The 20,351-nt window shown below is 36.3% G+C and overlaps 1 protein-coding gene across 4 annotated transcripts in view; it reads left to right on the forward strand.

Annotated features, from left to right (window-relative positions):
- Window positions 1-20,351, forward strand: part of ZNF385D (zinc finger protein 385D) — a 421,801-nt gene that overhangs the window by 387,898 nt on the left and 13,552 nt on the right. For all 4 annotated transcript variants that reach the window (XM_017732125.1, XM_017732126.1, XM_017732128.1 and 1 more), the window contains one exon: window positions 19,974-20,207. In XM_017732125.1, the coding sequence (XP_017587614.1) occupies window positions 19,974-20,207 (234 nt within the window). The remainder of the gene's footprint in view (window positions 1-19,973; window positions 20,208-20,351) is intronic.

Consider the following 20,351-nt stretch of genomic DNA (forward strand, 5'->3'; position numbering starts at 1 on the left):
TCCACTTTCTTTTTTAAAGTTTAGTGACATCTACCCATAAGTGTCACAAAAATCATCCTATGAGACGAGAAAAAATTATGAAAGATCATGCACAATATAAAGTCCTATATTAGTAAATTTTAACTGGAATTTTTGGGGGTATTCTAGTCACTTTAGGATAACTTTTAATCCTTCCTTTTGCAAGATAAACATAATTTATTTGCTAAATTAAAAGACCTCCTGAATATCCTTGTCAGAATGATACTATGAGTCTTACTCGAGCAAATGTCCTTTGCATTCACTGAAATACTATTGCAGTATTTTGATAATCCTTGCTTCAGTAAATTCCTTGTACTCCTTGTACTTAAGTAGATTTGATTTTCACCTAATTTCAAAATGGAATAACGTAAATAAAGGAATAGGCATTTCTCTAGCTTGCCAAATTCTATCTGTATGACTAAATCAACAAAATTTGTCAGCAGCTTTCACTTCTTAAAATAACTATGAATTGTAATTATGTGCATAATTTCATCTTTGCAGATTTCTGCAATTAAGATGCTATTTCAATATTTTGGATCCACTCCTAAATGTTTAAAATTTTTTTTTTTTACTCATCAGGGAGTAAAATTCTCTATTTTCCTGCATTAAATCTATGTCAGTAAGTCCACTAGGTTGCTTCTTGGGTAACAAAGCACTAAGTTTTTCCCTTTTCTAAACAAAGTAAAATCAATGCCTGAGAGAAGAGCTTTTGATTAAGCCAAATTTCCTGCCTAGATAGAATAATTGATGTATTCAGTAAGGAAGAAGTACAAACTCAAGGAAAATTTTTTCAGAGGGTTTCTACCATCAAAGAACTTCTTTTTTTTTAAATGATCCATTAATGACTGTTTTTTATTTGAGCTTCAGACACCTGAGAAGTGTATTTATAGACCATTAAACCACTTGTGATTTTTTTTGCTTTTTAGTACTGATGCAGGACAGAAGTTTTTAAAACTGTGAGAGACTAATTTCAAATTCCCCTTACAGCATTTGTTATTTTGCAGAAAATGTTTCACTCAGTTATTGCTTGAAACACCTGTTATTTTGTCTTTATAAGTCATTTAAATTATCAACTGAGAGCTTAGTTTAAAGAAAAAAAAATAGGTGTTCCAAAATGGAGGCATATTTGTGTGTGAATTTTCAAGGAAACATGTGCCTTATCTTTGTGAAAGCAAATTATTGTGCTCTACAAGATATTCAGTGTCAAATACCTCCAACTTCTTTATATGATAAATGAAAGTTCTTTAAAGAAAAATGTCTTTATATTTAGAGGTGAAGGTTGTTAATGATATTGATATCTTCTTGGTCAGGCAAGTCGTTCTGGCATTACATGAAATACATGTTGATATAGAATCATCCGACAATATAGTCACTGCTGTGTCTGAGTAATAATCAAAAAGGAAGTGAAAATGTGATTTAAGATAACTTTTGTGTTTGAAACACACAAAAATACATAAAAGGTTTGGGGGAGAGTTTTTATTTTTTTCTATTAATGGCAATGTTAATGTTTTCTCAAAGTGGAGTTCCTGTATTTTACATTTTTCTGTGGACAAAATAGTTAGCAGCATTTTCGATTCTGCCACTGCGATATTCCTTCCCCGAACAGTGAAGATAAACATGTGATGCAAGTATCTCCTGTTGTACAAATGTATGTATGTATGTTTTAAGTCTATGTTCAAAAGTTTTCCATCAAAAATAGAAAATTGTTCTTTAGTCTTTGTTTTCTTCGCTGTTGAATGCTTACAGCCCTAGGCTTCTGTGAAGATTGCTTTCTAGCAAATTCCTTTGTCTCGTTCCATGCCATTTTGGTGTTGGCTTTTTTACTTCTGTTCCTGAAGCAGCTGTCTCTTCATGCTAGATAACCCTCATATCCTTAGCTTCTTAAAATCTCTCCATAAAGCCTGCTTCTCTTAAATAGCCTTCCAGATTTTTTCCTCTGTACTCCTCACAGCACACCTACTTCCACATTTTCTAAATGTTCTCAGATGGCAGCACAAATCCTACAAAGGCTTCTAAACAAGCTTGATAATATAGACTAAGTTGTGTGAATTAAGGTTAAACCTGTTAGAGCAATGGTTTCTTTTTCCATGGTGCTGCAGACGTACATTCATGTAGAGTAGCAGTATTTTGATAATTCCAATTGTATTGTGCATACATGCAGGGAAATACTTTGAATAAAAAGGCTGTCTTCCCTTAGCTCTAGATGCGTTTATTCAGACCTCATACAATTCGTGTATAGGTACGCAGATTTTGTGCAAAAAAAAGTAGGTTTCGTGCAATTTTGTCCAGAAACTCAAGGTCCACGAAGTCCAGTGAGTATGTCCCTTAAAATGAGCAAGGAGATCCCTCTGACATCAAGAGGTGAAGTGACTCACTGCTTCTGGAGTACTGGGACGAAAAAAGAAGGAAACCACTTTGTTCAACAGCTGGTACGGAAAGAGGCTGATGTTGCAAACTACACTATTAACCATGTTTTGTTTACAGTTGCAATATCGTAGTCAATACTTCAGTCTAAAAAATCAGGAAATAAATGTTATGAGTATTACTACTACTGCTATAATGGCGGTTTGAAAACTTTTCCTAAATGTGGTTAGCAGGTTAGGGGTATTCAAATATAGAAGAGTTAATTCTTGCTGTCATGTATGTGGATAGGAGTGCTCGAAGTAAAACAGCGAGTTAGAGAGGAAACCTGGCAAGTGAATCCATTAATATAAAACCAGACCAAAATATAGTTATTTAAAATAACAACAAATGGTATTTTCTTAATGCAGGTAAACAATTTAATAGTTCACAGAGTAGGCAGTGAGGTGTGACCTTGACAGACAGATTCACAAATGGAGCAGTTGTATAAAATTTGCTATAACTTTTTTTCACAGAGGTTTTAGCATCAACAGAGTACATGTTCAAAATGCTAAAAGTGGAGGTGAAAATCACTGCCAGTTGTTCAAAACTGCCTTCCTTGCACAACAAACTGCATGGAGGAGGCAGTAAAAATTTTTCTGTTATATTAAAGCATTAAGGTGTGTGTGCATGCACATGTCTGTGTTTAACTGCATATAAAATAATGCAGCATCCTAGATTGTGCAGCTGGAGTTGCCATTCTTAAAACAAATGGCTTGATGCTAAGGACCAATAGAGCTCTTTGTCATAGGCATTTACTAAAGTGAATTTGTAGCTAATCAATTTTTCTGTGAACTTCTCTGAAAGATTTATGTTCAGAACTCATAGTAGTAATTGCAAACCAAACCTGAGGCTTTTCACCTTGAATTTTATAGAATTTATTTCGTCTGGCGGATTTGGATTTCAATCCAGTCATGTTTAAAGGGAGAGGGAGAGCAAACTGAGAAAATGATGAAGGACTTTCGGCTTTCAGTCACCTCTTAGAGCAATTGTACCCAAGAAAAACATACTTGGTTAAGCGATTTAAGAGTGATTACCTGATCTTCTTTTCTTATCATGTAGGTGAAAAAATCTCTGACCCCAAGCATCCCTTATATTCCTATAATTCTATTATTGTAGAGGTCTGTTCCAAATTTGTAAGAGACCTCATGTATAGCTGCCATAACTGATGAAAATAGTTTCCAGAATATCTCTTTGACTGTTTAGACATTCTGCTCTGGAGTAGATATTGCATTAAAACCCATCACTTTTGGCTGAAATTCTGTAAATACAATTTGCAAGATTTTATTATCATTATCTGATCTACAGGAATGAAAGATTTTTCATAGAAATTGTCATATTGCTCATGCAAGCCAATTTGTGTTCCACGCATGAAAAGTGATAAAATTATTTCCAAAACAGATAAGTATATTGCACAGGAATCAATGAATTTGTAAGATACCTGCACAGTAAGTTGAACTGCTGGCTTTCCAGTTTGGTACTCCAGATACAAAGTTGTCTACATCATACATGAATCAATGGTTTATGCAACCCAGTACATGAAACATTGACCTAGAATTTTCCTCTGCTCCCTTTTTCCTAGTGAAGAGGCAGTTGGTATTAAAGGATTATCTGTGCATGAAGCTCAAGCTGGTTGGCCATTGGTCCCAACAGAACCCTTGTGTAAACAACATGAACAGACAAGTGGACAAAAAAGTGCAGGTCTGGAATTCAGGGTAAATTGAGTGAGAATTTTGCAAATTTGACAGGTGATTTAACAGCAGCTGCTGATACTGGTGATACAAGCCACTGCAGTGCAAGACGTTGGTCATAAAGCAGCAGCCTGTGAATTACTGTGAGCTGTTAGGCTGGAGAAAGCGAATCTGAAAGGAAAAAGCATTAAAGGCATTAAAGTTCAAAGGGGAAAGAAGCAGTGTATATCTAGAAAAGATTAATGGAATTCTTTTAAAGGCTGGGTAGATAAACTTTTGTGCTAAATATGTTTCCAGTTTATAAGAGCGTTGCTGAGATATTTTTCATAATTTCCAAAACTCATTTGATCTACTGTATCTTTTGCAAATATTACCCCTTCAAAGCTTCAAACAGCAAAAAAATATTTACCATTTTTTCCCCTCCATCATGCATGCAGATTGGTTTTTTATTGTCTGGATGCTGGCATTATTTCTTTTCCTTTTTTAGAAAAAAAATATTGTTGAAGTATTTGTTTTGGAGAAAAACTCCACATATAAAGAACTACATGGACTATGCTAACAGGTATGAGAAAATATATTTCAGAAGAGGCTGGTCACAATTTAGGCCTAAGGGTACTGTCATACTCTCTTAAATTCAACTGGTTAGTTCCAGTAATTAATAATCTGGCATACAAAAATATATGAAAAGATAAAAATATGCTATTTCTGTGGAAGGGATCTTTGGCGAAATCCCATTTTTGAGACTTTTTCGTAGATCTGCTGTTACAAGAATGATTTATCTTCAGTTTTTTTTGGAGCTACTTACAGAAAAGTTCTGTAAGTCTTAACCTGCATTTGAACAAACTAGCAGAGTAACCAGAGCTTTATACTGCAAACACAGCCTGTAGTGGTTGGGGAGTGCAAGCACTCCTAGTGATTGCTTTGGAGAGAACTGGATTATGTCATGTCTTAGACCAGTATTACCAGTTGCAAACTTAATAGAATCACTGCAGTAACCTATCATGCTACATGAGCAAAAGTGAGATAATAAAAAATACTTGTCTAGTTTTAGTGATTACTGCTGATAAGAATTAAGGAATGGCTTAGGTCATGAAACGCATTCAGAGGATAACTTGGCAGCCAGAGATACGGCGTAATCAGCTCATGAAAGACTTTCACTTATGCAATGAAATGGGAAGCCTGGGTCATTTTTCTTATAAACTATGTCTTTGAGAGAGATATTCTAGATAGGTGTCCTCTACATAGCCAAGGAAATTAATTGCAAAGATTTTTTTTTAAGACACCAATTACCTGAATATTTTGCTAAAACTTGCTCTTTCTGGGATGTCAATTGTTATGTGACATTTTTTCAGTATCCCTGTAGAGCAAAGAGGCTTGCTTTATCAGACTCATCTTGTCTGCCACTGTGGCAGCTGCATATTTGGCCTGATTAAAAATATTAATAAATTTAGATGAAAGAATTGATAAACAGCTATCCATCTGCAGATTTCTTGGCATTAGGCACAGATAGGTTAGATCTGCAATTCCCCTGTCCACATTGTCAATCCTTTTTAATTCTGCCCTATCTGCTGACATTTGAAACAGCTGTTACAGCCCGAAGTCACAAAAAGAAAGATGTTACAAAACATGGATTCTTTCCAGTCCAATCATATTTATGTTTGTGGAATTAATGAAAAACTTAAGTCTGCAGAGAGGTCATTGATCAGTTGACTAAGTTGTGATTAACATGTTAGAAAAACCTGCTTGGTAGCTCTCAAGTCTGTGCACTGAATGATTTAAAGCTATGACTGTTTCCTGAGAGGGAAAAGTTCCATTCACAATCTTGTAACAAAGTTAGCAATGTAAACTGTGATGAAAACTATTTAACAGAAGAAGTTGGAAGGCTGAAATCAGTATTCACGATTTTCCCGAGGCTGGGCAAGTTCTCCAAGATCCCATCTAGGAGAGTGTGTTAGAAGAAATTCCACGTGCAGTGACAATCTTACCTAATAGGGGGCTGGACTGTTGGTTACTGTGGGCTGTGTCTTTAGGTCATGAAAGAGCAGAGACTAGAAGGCATTTCAGTCCAGATCATCTTTTCTGGCATCACTAAGTTCTGTTGTCAATGAAGTGTAAGAGGTTACAGCCGAATGAAGACAATGGAGAAGATTACTTATTGAAATGGACAGTAAGTGAACTTTAAGTGGTTGCTTGCTTGCTTATTATATGAGGATTTTTTATTGGGTTTTCCGTAAGTAGAAAAGTAGTCAGACAACATAAAAAGGCACACAAAAATATATAAAAAATGTTTGGGGGGAAAAATCCCCCACGCCTAGAATTTATTTCCCTTAAAAAAATAAAAATTAAAATTACAGTTAGAAAGAAAGGTAGCCATGCTGGTTGTTTGCTTTAAGGATTCCACTTTCTACCCTTACCTAATTTCAAGCTGTCTTTGCAAGTGCTATAGATAGTTAGCAACTTCTAACTGCCCCTTAAGCCCTTCACCTTTTAAGGTTATGTTTTTAATATTGTTTTATCTTTGAGGTCTGCTTGTATTAAAAAGGACTGAATGCTTTGCTCTCATATCTAATGGCAGCTCTACTCTTCCTCAATGACATTTTTGCCTAGCATGTAAAACTGGGAAGTCTATTCTTGTTTGTACTGTATTTCTAGGGATTCTCGTAACATCTCAAAGCTTCATCTTCTACTGCATGCTGTAGCATTTGAAGTGTTGAAATATAATCTCTACCTTACTTTACAAATACGTGTAAACTAAGGATAGAAGGAGTGAAGGGATTTGGGGCTTTTTTTGATGGGAATTGAACTGTGTCTAGGTTGTCACACTGTTTACCTGCTGAAACTTCACCAAAATTTCCTATGAAAAATGTCTGAAATCAATAAGAACAAGTTTATAAAAACATAATTTTGGAGCACTGTTTGTCCCCTCTGAGTTGTGATGTTTATGATTGACTTATGAACTCTCTATTCCTGCAGAAATTTATTAATAAAAACCACATTGAATGAGTTGTCATGTCTACCCTGATCTTCAGCTGTTTCGTTAGCACAATTCATTTTAGGAATAGTGATTATTCAAGTGTTTATTCAGAATTATTTCCTGCCATGGGAGTGACAGGGGGAAGTGTTTTCTGTTTTATACGTTTGTGAAAAATGCACAATCTTTAAAAATCTTGGTTTCACTATTACCTGGACATGCAAGGTGTCAGATATCTCTGTGCTATACAGTAAATAGACTTGGGAAGCACAGTATAGTATCTTTCCACAAAAACTGATGGAAGGCTTATTTTCAAGCCAAATGCCTCAAAACCTTTCAATTTTCCAAATTACTGGTAAAGGTTTTGTTTTAATGCTATATATTGTAAATACAATATATTTGGGGTTCACTAGTATAATTATACTTTGTGAGGGAGAGGAGAGAATGTGTAGCCTTTCAGAGAAGAGCGAGGCAGTGAGGTTTTTGCTAATGGTTGTATGGTAGTGGAAGCCAGGAGTTGTTGCTTTGAGCATTTTCCCACCTTCTTGTTTTCCATTTCACAAAAATCTTACAGCTGTACAAGCATATGCATTTTTCTCAGGATCATGGATTAAGGGATGTGTTGATCTATAGATTCACTTGGTCTACAGTCCAGAGGCTCTGAGAGGGAGGAACCAGTGTTCTCTTTTCTGATCAACTTACAGTCTTTCCCACTCACCAAAAAAAAAAATTCTAAGTCTGTAAATCTGTATCTTCTGAGGCTGTAGCTGAATTGCCACTGTAAACAATTGGCTTACAAGGTCACAACTGATGCAGGTTTTCTGAGAGTGAGGTAAGTAAGCTCTCTACCTGCCTGCCAAATGACTAATGCACAAGTATTACTTAAGGAAACTTGGTGTGTAAATGTTGGCCAAATTCTTTGCATTCCAAATTAATAATTTCTAGTTTTCATAAATTGAAACACTGGAATTATTCCAATGGTTGAAACCTCCATTTCATAGTGTGCGTTGAAATTTCAGGGACTGGCATATCTGAATTTTTGTTTCAGAAAAGCAGTACTGTTATCTCTCACAACCTCCACTAAGTCTTTAAATATGTTGTGTGATGCAGAGTGATCCTAAGTAAACCTATTTGTGATTTTGTTTGTATGGAATGGTAGCAACCTTAGGAGCTCAAGGACACATCTAATATAGTATATCAGTGCTAAAGCGATGCTTAAATGTCCTTGTACTGGATATTGCAGAAGCTGAAGGGTGTTCAGAAGTTTGTTACTGCATCTGCTCTTATTCTACTAATGCAGTCATACTACAACTTCTAACCAAGGTTTTTGAAAGCTAATACGAAAAACTAAGGCCTTAATTCCATATTTTTCATCCAAATCACTTTTTTAAGTGCAGCTGGTTTCTTCTGAAAAATTAAAAAAACTTCTTGCATTTTTAAAAATTATTTGCTACATACTAAGTAGGAGTAAGCAAGAGGAGGTAAAATACACTCTACATTATAAAAAAAAACCCCATCCCTCCAGTAATCCCTCAGACCTTACACATATTTATTCTGGGTTATTGTTTTTAATTGTATTATTCAGTTGCTGATATTTTTCCCTGTTCTCTGTGTATTCTGCTCTCCAGTAGGGCTTTGAACTGGATTTCTTGACATAAGAGCTGATGTCATTGTAGAAATGCTAAAAATGCTACTTTTTATGAAAGAAAAGTGGATTTTAAAGAAAAGTCAATACTAAACTGAGTGAAGGTGTGGCTGTGGAAGGATGATCTGATTGTTGCAGTTGTGTAATCCTTCAAATTTACATGCTCATTAACAATATTTATATGCCTAAAGGCTGTTGAGGCAGGCAGATTGCGCCTATTCACCTAGACACTGTGTAAACATGAATATGAAAAATACAGTTATTCATAAAATAGCTACAAATGAGGGCAATTTTCAAATATCTGGGCTTGTATTGGTGCCTTCATGGACTCTTATTCATACATTTTTCTTTGTTATAGTGTACATGACAGAGAGATATGACAATGGAAAATATTACACTGCTAAAGAAAACTTCTGTTTTCTCTTTTCTGAGAGCTAATGCTGGGTCTGAATGATGTCAGATCTAGTGATGTCTGAATAACGATCATGTACAAGAAAGGAAAAAGTTTTAACAGAGGGAGGTGGGGTATGATCTTGTAAGTTTTGTAGTATTTACAGCCACGTTTAGCAGGGAAGCCGAAACCATTTTTGTTGCTACTGTGTCATGTTGTTAGGGAAAGCACTGCATACAAAGAAAATTGTGGCACGTGAAGAGAATCACAAATTAGGTTTGCCAAAGAAATTAATCAAAAACTGTAATTATGGTTATTAATACCTTTTGCTGCTTGGGAAAAAAAAAAAAAGTGAACAGAACTAGCAGAGTTTGCAATTACTATCAGTCCTGCTCCTGTTGCATAAGACTGTTTTCTTCAAATATCCCTCCATGATATTTGTTCTTAAGAGATTGTAGCTCTCACTTTGCCTATGACTGATTTCCCAAGAACCACACTTTTACAACGTAATTACCTTCACTCAACATGACAGAACTTCTGTCTTTGCAAGTATTGGACCAAACCTTCCAACAAATTAGCTATGTCATTATGTGTATTAATATATGTCACTTCTAGTTTTCCAGATAACATAGGCATTTAATATTAGCCTTACAAGAGGATTTATAAGAAAAGGACAAAGCAGAGCAAGAATTAAATACCTCATCTAGAACCTTCACATGTTTGCTATAGCTAGTCTTGTGCTGCCATTTTGCTACTAATTTCCATTAATATGCAGCTACTCTCTTCTACTGTCACTGCAAACTAAGAGCAGTTATTTCCTTTAAGGTCTATTCTGCTAGCTTTGTATCCTAAAATATAAACCCATCATTGTTTTGTGTGTAATTGGTTAAATCAAATAATATATTTGATTCTGTAAGCTTTGAAAGTAGGAGTGATATCTATGAATGGTGCCACTAGGAAATACTTTTTGATTTTTGCTGTTCTCTTGTGTGCAGAAGACTTTATATAATTCATGAGAACAGCTTTGGGCTAGGAAAACATCACGTCTTGCATTTTGCTTCTGTGGAGAGCTTGCCTGATAAAATTATTGTATTGGCTAGATAAACATCCCAAACTGCAGAGCACTAATAATCTCTCTGCTGGATATGTGTGGATGGTGTCAGGGAGCACTACTGGAAGAGACAAAAAGGGTTGTTTCAGTCCCTTCTGACAAAGACAACATTTGATGAAAGATAACTCATTAAATTGTCGAAGTAGACAGGTTTGTGTTGGTCTTTGCCTTATCCCAGTACCATTTATCCAGCCTTACTGTGGTTTACTAAACATGTTTCTTCTGCCAGCTAATGTATTTAGACTGATAGTTCAGTTGGTAGCAGTCTGCCTGGAGGCAAAGACTGACACATGATAGCCAACGTAAATGGCTAGTGTTGCACAAAATAATTATTTTATTAAAAAAGTAAGAAAAAGCAACCCAAAACTTGTGAATCATACCAAGAACTGTGATGACAACAAGTTATTTAGAAATTGTAGTCTGTATTGTCTGTGAAAGCCTCTGTAAACATCATTCAATGTTTTTAACTGTAATGATGACACAGGGTGTTTCATAAGCCCTTTGTTTCAGTCCTAGCCCTGAAGCGACCTGTGGTGGGTTGGAGAGGGGAAGGAGCAGAGGGGATGCAGGCAGTAGTAAAATAATTTATTTTAGGTTATGGACCCTGGTGGAGATGTAAGAACAAGTTAAATAGATGGTCATAGTAACTGCAGCTGTGAATAGTAAAAGATCCTTCCAGAGACTCTGTGAAAATTGCAAAAGGTTTTCTTTTCCCTGGCACTCAGCTGGATGCTACTCTTGTAGCAAGAGTACTCTTGTCAATTTACAAAACATGTTATCAACAATATGTGATCAGTCAAGGGAAAAATTCCTTGTAAAAACATTGGACTGAAGAAGGCTAATAAAAATCTAAATGGGATACAGAAAAATAAAAACAATTATTTACTCCAAAGATTAAGGAATGGTAGTAATACTACCATCACATGTTCTGTTCTCTCCTCAATTTCTTGTGAAATTTGTTCTTCCAAATGTGGGCATTTGGTATCCCAGCTACTTAAGGAAGAGCAGGTGTTTGTAAGAAAGTCATTGCTGATCAGTCTGTGGAACACATCCCCTACAGGCTCTACTTACAGTGCACTGCAAGACAGACGTCTGAAAGAATGTCTTCTCACTGCTCTCCCTGCCTTGTTTCCACTGAGAAAAGTTATACAGTTGTGATGCTGATAAAGCAAGTGCCAATTCCTGTGGTAGACACAACTTCAGTTATTGCCAAAATCAGATTTACTAGTTCAGTGCTCTCCAGTAAAAGAAGTAAGCTGCTGCAAAGGGAATAACTTTAATTATTCCTGGATTCATGACAGGAGAATGCCATGAGGTATTACACTTACATGAGCAGTCAGAAGTTAGAGTTCTCAGAAATTCTGAGTTATATTCCAGTTATTTTAATTTATTTCTAGGGGTTCTATGACTATAAATCTATTTTGAAACTTGGCATTTAGATGGAGCTTTTAAAGAGGACATTCAACTTGCTTAAAATGCAAAAAAAAAATCAACTGCCTGCTTAAAATGGAGAGCAGTCCTATGCAATCTGCAGTGCAGTTCACTCATTCTGTCCTTGTTCCATTTGATTAATGAAAACAATGTATTTTCTCTTCTTCTGCTAGTGATTAATACTTCTCCATTCTTCTTTGTTTTTAGTGGCAGATTGCTGGGGAGAGATTTCACTGTAAATTGTTTTTGATATCAAGTTTTAAATAGGCTTTGCCAGCCTGCTTATTTTGTGAAAAATGTTTCTCAGTTTCTAGCAGTGTATAGCCCAGACAGTGCCTACTTTATGTCTCTGTTAAAGAGAAGGGGAGTTTAGGAGAGGCCTTTCAAAGCTCTACACAAATCACTACAGCTGACAGTGCAAAGTGAAAGAGAACAGCTTGTCTGCTGCTTCCTTCCCCACGTCTACATGGTAGGTGTGTGGGGCAGTATGAGTAGCAGGCAGAAACTAAAACACAGTTACTTACTGGCCTTGGTAAGAACAATTTCTTCTCCTGGGTACATGGTTTGAGTTAAAGCTCTAATGAGTGTTGGGATGCTAAAGTAATCCTTTGAAGCCACTGCTGTTACTGACACAGACAAAAGTTGCTCCCTGAATTCTCCTTGGGGAAACAGTGTCTCCAGTTCTGACTGGATATAACTCATGCCACCTGGACCTTGGCACTGATGCAGGCCCTATTTTTAAACAGTATGTTGGACTACTGTCTGTGCTGGTGATTCACACTGTGCCAAGGATGTTCCTGGACACAGGAATGCAACCATCCCTTTCCACAGGCATAACTGTCTCTGGATGACTTCTGGACAAAGCTGAATCTCCCAGATATCCCTGGGCAGTCTGGTATTCAATACAAGCCAAGGAGCAACAGGCAGTTCATGTGCAGATGACCTGCTTTGGAGGAACAGAGAGGATGATAATATAGATGGGGACTGCTGTGCACATGTTGGCCTCCATGTTGCAGAAAGATACATTCAAGTCAAATTCATTTTACTGGAAAATAGCTTACAAAACCTTTTCCTTGTTGGGCTTTTAGCTTTTTCAGTTTTTTCAATTCTTTGGTTTTTACTGGTGATAAACTCAGCTGATGCTCAATTTCTACTCATGCACTAAGATTAGCTATGAGTATATTTTTTATTATGTTTACATAAAAGTTGGGAAATGCATGCTGAGGCATGCAGATGTAAAACTGGTGGAGGTTTGTCAGCGTAGCCTCAAGCATGAGACACCTGTATATAGGATAATACAGCTGCTTTCTATACATGTGATCCAACCACCATGTACATGCTTTATTCCTTTAAAAGCAACCTCCAAAATAAAAATGTAACTATCAAAATTGTCTAACGCTGTCTTATGTATAACCTCCAAGTCAGAGTCAAAATACAAAGTGTGGTTTTTTTATCAGGAACCTTAATCTGCAAAAATCCTCTTTGCATTTGAGTGTGAACTCCACCCCTTAAGCAAACACTTTGTCCTGGTTTCAAATCAGATTTTCACTACAGAGTTCCCATTAATTAAATTGTGGGAGTAGTTTCAGCCAGCAGCTCCTTGCATGGGTACCCTTTCACTTGTAGCTGGTGAAAGGTGATGTTCTTCTGCCTGGCTGAGGAAAAATCTATACAATCATAAGGACAGCTCAGTGTCCAAACTCAGTCATCACCAAGAGTCCCTTAAATGATTTAAAAAATAAATGGTTTCTTCTCATAATTTCCTTACCTTCCAGTCATGTTTTTCTCAGCTACATTTGCCTAAGAAGCCAAAACTCAGACATGGTGTGACATTGCCCTACCTACCTCCTTCTCTTTCCACAGGCCTTTTACCCCCCAGCTGTTGCTGCCAGCTCTGTTCAATTAACCTCAACGGGAATGCAGTTGTCCCTCTGTGGTTCATCCTGTTCAGGATTAATGAACTGTGCTTTAAACCAAGAGAACTGCTGGTAAAAATTAGGTATAATTTCATTAGAAAATTATGTACTCCTAATTGATGAAGGAGGTCATCTGAGGACTTGACAGAATTGAGTTTAACTGGAGGAAAATACTCACAGATCAAATATATGAAGTTTGCTACTTCCTTTTAATCATCTCTCTCTCTGTGGACACCTTTTGTCACCAAATGTCCTGTTTTCTGTCTCCCTGCCGTCAGATCACCACCAAGGCATGTTGCTGGGAAGCATGGAGTAGAGGCAGCAGTAAAAATTAAGTCACTTGTTGTGTGGCCAGTTGTTTCTTCATCTTCTGTTTCTGAGTGATGAACACTGTGTATAATATGATTTATTTAAGTGTTACAATGCACAGACTGGTCAAAATACTGAGTTCATTGCTTCTCCGGTTACAATCCAAGAAAATTCCTGGTATTTGCCATTCATGCTGATCCTGGGAAAGTTTGCAGTCCTTCAGCTTCTCAGTAATGCTTGTTTGGTACATTCGAGCAAAAGCTTGGGCAATAACTTAGGCTTGTTCAGCCTCTCACTTTCTGGATATTAAAAGTAATTTTGATAGACACCTAGACAAAGAAAATTAACAAGGAGCTTGACCAAGAAAGTACTGACAAGCCAGGGTAGTGACAAGGGGAGACAACACAGGTAAATAACTGTTTAAAAAACAGGCTTAAAAAAACAAGTTCAAAAAAGAGAGCTCATCAAGAATTTTCAAATACTGTTTCTGGCTGGTCATACACAGCTTTGTTTATTACTTCAGAGCTCTTGACTCTTCTGTTATGGCACAGTATTTAGTAATCATGCTGTAGGAGATCAGGTGAACAGCACGGTTTCCAATGTTTCATATTGTGTCATTGAAGGAGACCATAAAGTGATGAATTGCACAGTTGTCAATCAGATATTTTGGTCTTTTATGCCAAAAAAACCCTGTAATGTTTGGTACTTATGTCTCTAAATCATGCTGTTGTAATATTTTTTTCTTAGAAAAAATTTATATGGGTCCTTCTAAGTTCTAAAAATATACTTCTATCTCTCCAAGTAAATGTATCCATTATGGGAAGGATATATCTATAAAAAATAGATTGAATCCAGGTCTTGGATGTAAAACTAAGTCTAATGACTGGATTTTTGATTATATGATACCAAAATAATTTTCTGTACAATATATTGTAAAGGGCCAAATATCCACCAATCACAAAATATGCAAGTTTGTATTCTGCACATGTGAAGGATAAGGAGTTGATACGTTTGAGTCAAAGTTCCTCACAGTGTTTTGTTTAAGTGCTGGAGCCAGTCAATGTGCTAGCACACACACTTATGTTTCAGCATATGAGAGCATAAAATTAGCCAAGCACAAAAATATCTGTTAGCCGTCGTTTTATGGGGGATGGTACTTTGGTTCTGGTGTACTCCACTGTTATAGGTTCTAAAGAAATTAAGTGTTATCTTCAAATGTAATTACCACAGAAGTCATGGAAAATAGGATTTTCAAAGCAGTCCAGGGAAACTGAGGACCCAGTTCTTAGTAGTCAGGAGCATAATATACCGAGTCCCAGTCCCAGCCTTGAACATGCCAGTATCAAGGGAGCATTCTGTTACTTGTCACAGGTTTGTTGTAAGCTAGCCAGCTGATGAGGTTTCTGCAATACTAAGTGGTCTTATATAGTGAAATATTTCATATCAAGTTCTGTTTGTCATGAGAAAGAATGTGGCTTTTAGCTTCTGTGGGGCAAAGTTGTTGGGTTTTGTTTGGTTTTGGTTGTTTGGTTGTTTATTTTTTTCCTGAACAGAATTATGGGCCAAATGCTCGATCCTTTTATGTAAAAGGCGAAGTTTGATTGAAGTGAGACCAGAATGTATGGGTATGTGCTAAATCAGATATTTTTAAACGCATGCCACTTGAGATTGTGGAGGAAAAAACATGCTCATAAATACTTGTGATTTGTTTGAAGTCAGAGTACATTTCTCTCTGTGGGTCTATTTATAGCTTCAGGATAAGAAATTCTTAGGCTTAGTAGCAGGAACTGATGAGTGAGACTTTCACATACTCAGAAGAAAAGCATGAGTTGTAATTTTCTGTTTCTTCAGACTAAAGAAAATTCATGAGTCTTGTAGCTGGGACATAAAATTAATCCTGCTTACTCAGGAGAACCTTAATCACAATGCAGTTTTCTACTTGAACCATGGTATCTGTAGTACTCAAAGAAGTCAATTCTCACAGAATATTTTTTCGTCTGTCGTTGTCTCTTGTTAAAATAGACCTTTGATTTTTCCAGTGACCAGGATTAGATTGTAATGTAATATTTTTATATTTTTAGTTTTTATTCTGTTGCTATATTAAGACCAGAAACACAAATGGATTCCTGTGAATCCTGAAGTGTTCCCTTTTTTTTTTTGCTGCTGGAGTCCAGTTCTATACAATATCAGCAATCAACTTCTATACCAAAGCCAAGCAGTGACAGTTGCAATAATGAATATTTGCTGCAGGCCACTGGTATGAAAATAGCACAGTGCTACAAGCCTGCGTCACCAGAAACAAATCTTCCATTTGTCTGTGGCTGAATTTCCAGCTCAATTTTAGAACATTTATCATTGAAATAGCTCTTATAACACTGTCATAATATAGTGTTAAGGAATGCTGATTCAGTTTACAAGGCGTGAACTCAAATGCCTTCCTACTTCTTTTTGGTGTGTTTTTTCTTAAGTTTTTTAAATCCCTTATACCTTTAATGCTGTACCCTGTATTTAGGGCACTGAACTGTGGACAGGCAGCAACATTGTAATATATTCGAAGTGACCCATGCTGGTTAGATTAGAAGTTCTTGCAAGGAAGGGAATTGGATTGCCTCTTTGTAAACTTACTTGACATCTTTTAGAATGTTTTATCCTTAATCTCTGCTGAAAATTCTCAACTTCATATGAGGACAAGCAGCTTTGCATCTTTGAATGCGTCATGGCTTTTACGTGGTGAACTTCAATGGCTTTCTATGTATGTTTTAATGTCATTAATGTATTTGCATTAGTAGAATATAAAGTGTATTCATATAGGGCACCTTTTAAAAATGCAGAATATATGCACTGAACTTTGATTATTTTTTGAGATGAAGAATATGCTGATGACATTTACAATTTTTAATTTTTATATACTATGCTGCTTTTATTCATGCATCTCAAAATATCCAAAATAGCTATCATAATTGATTGTATTTTCTTTTCACTTTAAAATAATTACATGGTGAAATATTAGATCAGCATAGATACAGAAAGTCAGATACTTGAAAAATAATATAATCTGCTGTTATTTAAGCTTTTTAAGCTTTTTTTTTTCTTTCATTCATTGCCTCAGGTTTTGCTATGGAAAATAAAGAAATTATGATCTATATTTTGCTTAGGGCTAAATACTGACCATTACACTGCAAAGCTGGCAATGGTGATTGATGTACATATCCAATTTCTTGCAAGATTAGAATGAGCACCAACTTTGCCATCAATCCTGAGAGAACGTTAATGTCCCTTTCCCCTTGCTGGGCCATCTGCCCTTTGCCTTCATTTCACTGAGAGTGCATTGGCTAAGCCTACTACTGTACAGTAGTACCAGGATGCAGAAACTGATGTTTTAAAAGCAGTGTTAATGCTTTTAAAGTAATGGGGTTTGGGCTGGGATTGGGTTTTGAGGAAAATAATTTCACTGCAGCAATTTTTGACTGACTGACAGCAAACATTTAATTGAATTCTCTGGGATGGGAAAGGAGTGATTAGCTTACTCTTCAGTTTTGTCGACAGATCTTCAAGGGCTTTATTTATTCATCAGTTTCCCAACAAATGGCTTAATATTTCAAAATATATATTTTTTGGAAACATTACTTTTTAAAAAAATCATAAGGAGAGACTATTCAGCAAGGTAACACCATTCCTTCTGCACCGATATTTGACATCTCCAGTACCTTCAGGATACAGCCACTTTCAGGCTCACTTGCAGTAAAAAAAAAGCAAACTGTGATTTGACCTTGAGTGGAACTTTATTTTTTGCTACATGCTTTAATGCCTGTCAATACATAGAATATTCATATGAAAAACTCTGCTTTCTTGGGTTTATGAATTATAATTTTTAAAAACCCTCTGGGCGAGTATGTAGAAACATGACAAAATAGACAATATATAGAACTTAGTGGAGCTTAAAGGGTCGTATTCCCACTGACTGAAAGGGAATCATATTTGTGTAGATATTTGTTCAGCCAGCTTCAAGTCCTCCAGTAGGAAATATTTCTGGATCTGTGTAGGTAGGCTATTTCCAGGCTTCATAAACTTTAATATTAGAAAGAATTTCCTCATATCTAATTTAAATCTCTCTTGATGTAATCCAATAGTCCTTGTTCTAGTAGGAGGGATCAAGGAGAAGAGTACATTCTCTTATTTTTAGCTACCTTCTACAGATATGACAAACGTTGTCAGTGCTTGCCCTTTTTCTTCCATACTCACAGTTCATGTTTACCAAACATCTAATTTATTTTGGCTCCCTCCATCACAAACCCTGTTTTGTTGCTTTGCATTCGTATTGCTTCTGGATTAACAGCAAAGCAAGTAAATTTGGGGTTTTTTTTGACATTGCTGTCTCCAGGATGGACACAGGGCTTCCAGAGCTGATTAGAGGAGGAAGAAATATTTCCTAAATCTTTTGCTTTGCACTTTCAGTGTGGTGGGGACATATGTTATAACACATTGTTAGAAGGGATCTGTGTTCATCTTGTCTGCTACTGAAAGATTTTTCTGAAAACCAAGCAAATAAACAAAGAAAACAATCAAAATGAAATAAACAATAAAAGCTCCCCAAAAGCAGTACTGGGGCTGTTATTCATAATTCTGTTTTAATAGATCAGATTAAAACTACTGAGTGTGGATTCCTGCAATTGTCTTTACTGAAAAACATCTAATTTTCTAGACTGTTTCTTCAATGCATTAAAATTGTTTTGATTCAGGTCTCTCAGTGTGTTTTCATTGCTTCCAGTTTGATATTGCATGCTAAGCTACTGGGAATGTTCTCCGTTAACAAAGTTTTTTACCAGTACTAGTCTGCACCACACCACTGTGATGCCAGTTAGTTGTGTCCCTTCTGCATCAGAGCACATACTTAGCTCTCTAAGTTACAGAATTGTTATTTTGTCTATTCTAATAGGCAGCAATTAAATAAAGGACAGTACAGGTAGAACATCACTAACACCAAGGGATGTGTGAAACCAAAATGAGCTATGCTGGAAGGTACCCAAATCCAGGCATATCTCAGCAAAGCAACTAAGATTTCTTTTGGGGAAAGCTACTACTCAGTAGTCTTAATATGATCAAATACTGTGCTGCAAAGGCAGAACAACTTCTGTCCTCTGTCTCCGTCTCATGTCCCCTTCCTGCCATCTTCTTCACTGCCTCAGTGCTGGATCTTGCTGTCCTCCACCCTGCTAAGTACTTAACAACCACATGATACTGCCATATCCAAACATCATGTATAAATTATTCAAACTACAATATCATTGTGTATTTTTTCTCTCTTTGGTTTGGAACTACTGAAAAAGCACAAGTTCTTCGGTGCAAGAACTAGGTTACCAGATTTGGGTATATATCTTGCTTGTAGTCTTTCCAAAAATACTACTGATATGAAGAATGAAAATCTTATTAGTGTTTGTTTAGGTCTCAGATATGGAATGCTGTATATTTAGTTACTGTTATTAGTACGTATCATTATTATGCAATAATGGATAATAATGGGTATGTGTATTAATAATTACCTTCATTTTTTTAGTGTTAGTGTTGGGAAAAATCAAGTGAAGTATCAATTTAATTTTTAATTATTTTTTTTACCAGCTATAAAGGACAGACAATTATTTTCATTTTAGTTTTATTAGTACAAGATGTTAAAACTTTAGCTTGGCTAGCCAATCAGCATAAGTATTGTGTGTTACTATGACTGTTTATTCATCTGAAGTGGTGTGTATAAATTTTAACTGCCAATTGTGCTGGTCATTTACATTACTTCTTTTATTGCACTGTTCTTCTGTTGTACAGTACAGTCTTAATGACATTTCTATTCACTTTATGAGTTCAGTGTTAGCAGACTGCAGGAGACAACACACGGCGTTTCAATACATGGGAGTACTGTATTTTGTAACCACACAAAATACAAAGAATAAGGTCAGGTTTAGTTCATTACCATTAGCCATCACCAGCACAATCTGTCTCTCTGTGTCATCACAGCATTGGGATGTAAACAAGCAAACACAAAAGGTTACACAATTTTTTTTGTTTTCATTTGTTTCCATCTCCTCTCTTTGCCCACAGATGCTAACACAGGGACACCAGCAATATCAACGACGACAACAGTGGAAATCCGGAAGAGCAGTGTTATGACAACTGAGATCACCTCTAAAGTGGAGAAAATCCCCACAACAGCCACTAGCAGCAGCACTTGCCCTTCCGTTGAGACTGAGGAAGAAAAAGCAAAAAGACTGCTGTACTGTTCACTATGCAAAGTCGCTGTCAACTCTGCCTCACAGCTGGAGGCGCACAACAGTGGTGAGATGGAGCAGTGCTTGCTTGCTTCCTTTTTTTTTCTTCTGTCTCAAGAGCGCTGCAATTATCTTCCCCTGAATAGATTAGATCTCTTACAGCAGGGGACAAAGAGGTGGCAGAAAACTGGCAATTACATGAAATTCATTA

The sequence above is a fragment of the Corvus brachyrhynchos genome, unplaced genomic scaffold (assembly GCF_000691975.1).
Source record: "Corvus brachyrhynchos isolate BGI_N302 unplaced genomic scaffold, ASM69197v1 scaffold53, whole genome shotgun sequence".
Classification (NCBI taxonomy): Eukaryota; Metazoa; Chordata; class Aves; order Passeriformes; family Corvidae; genus Corvus; species Corvus brachyrhynchos.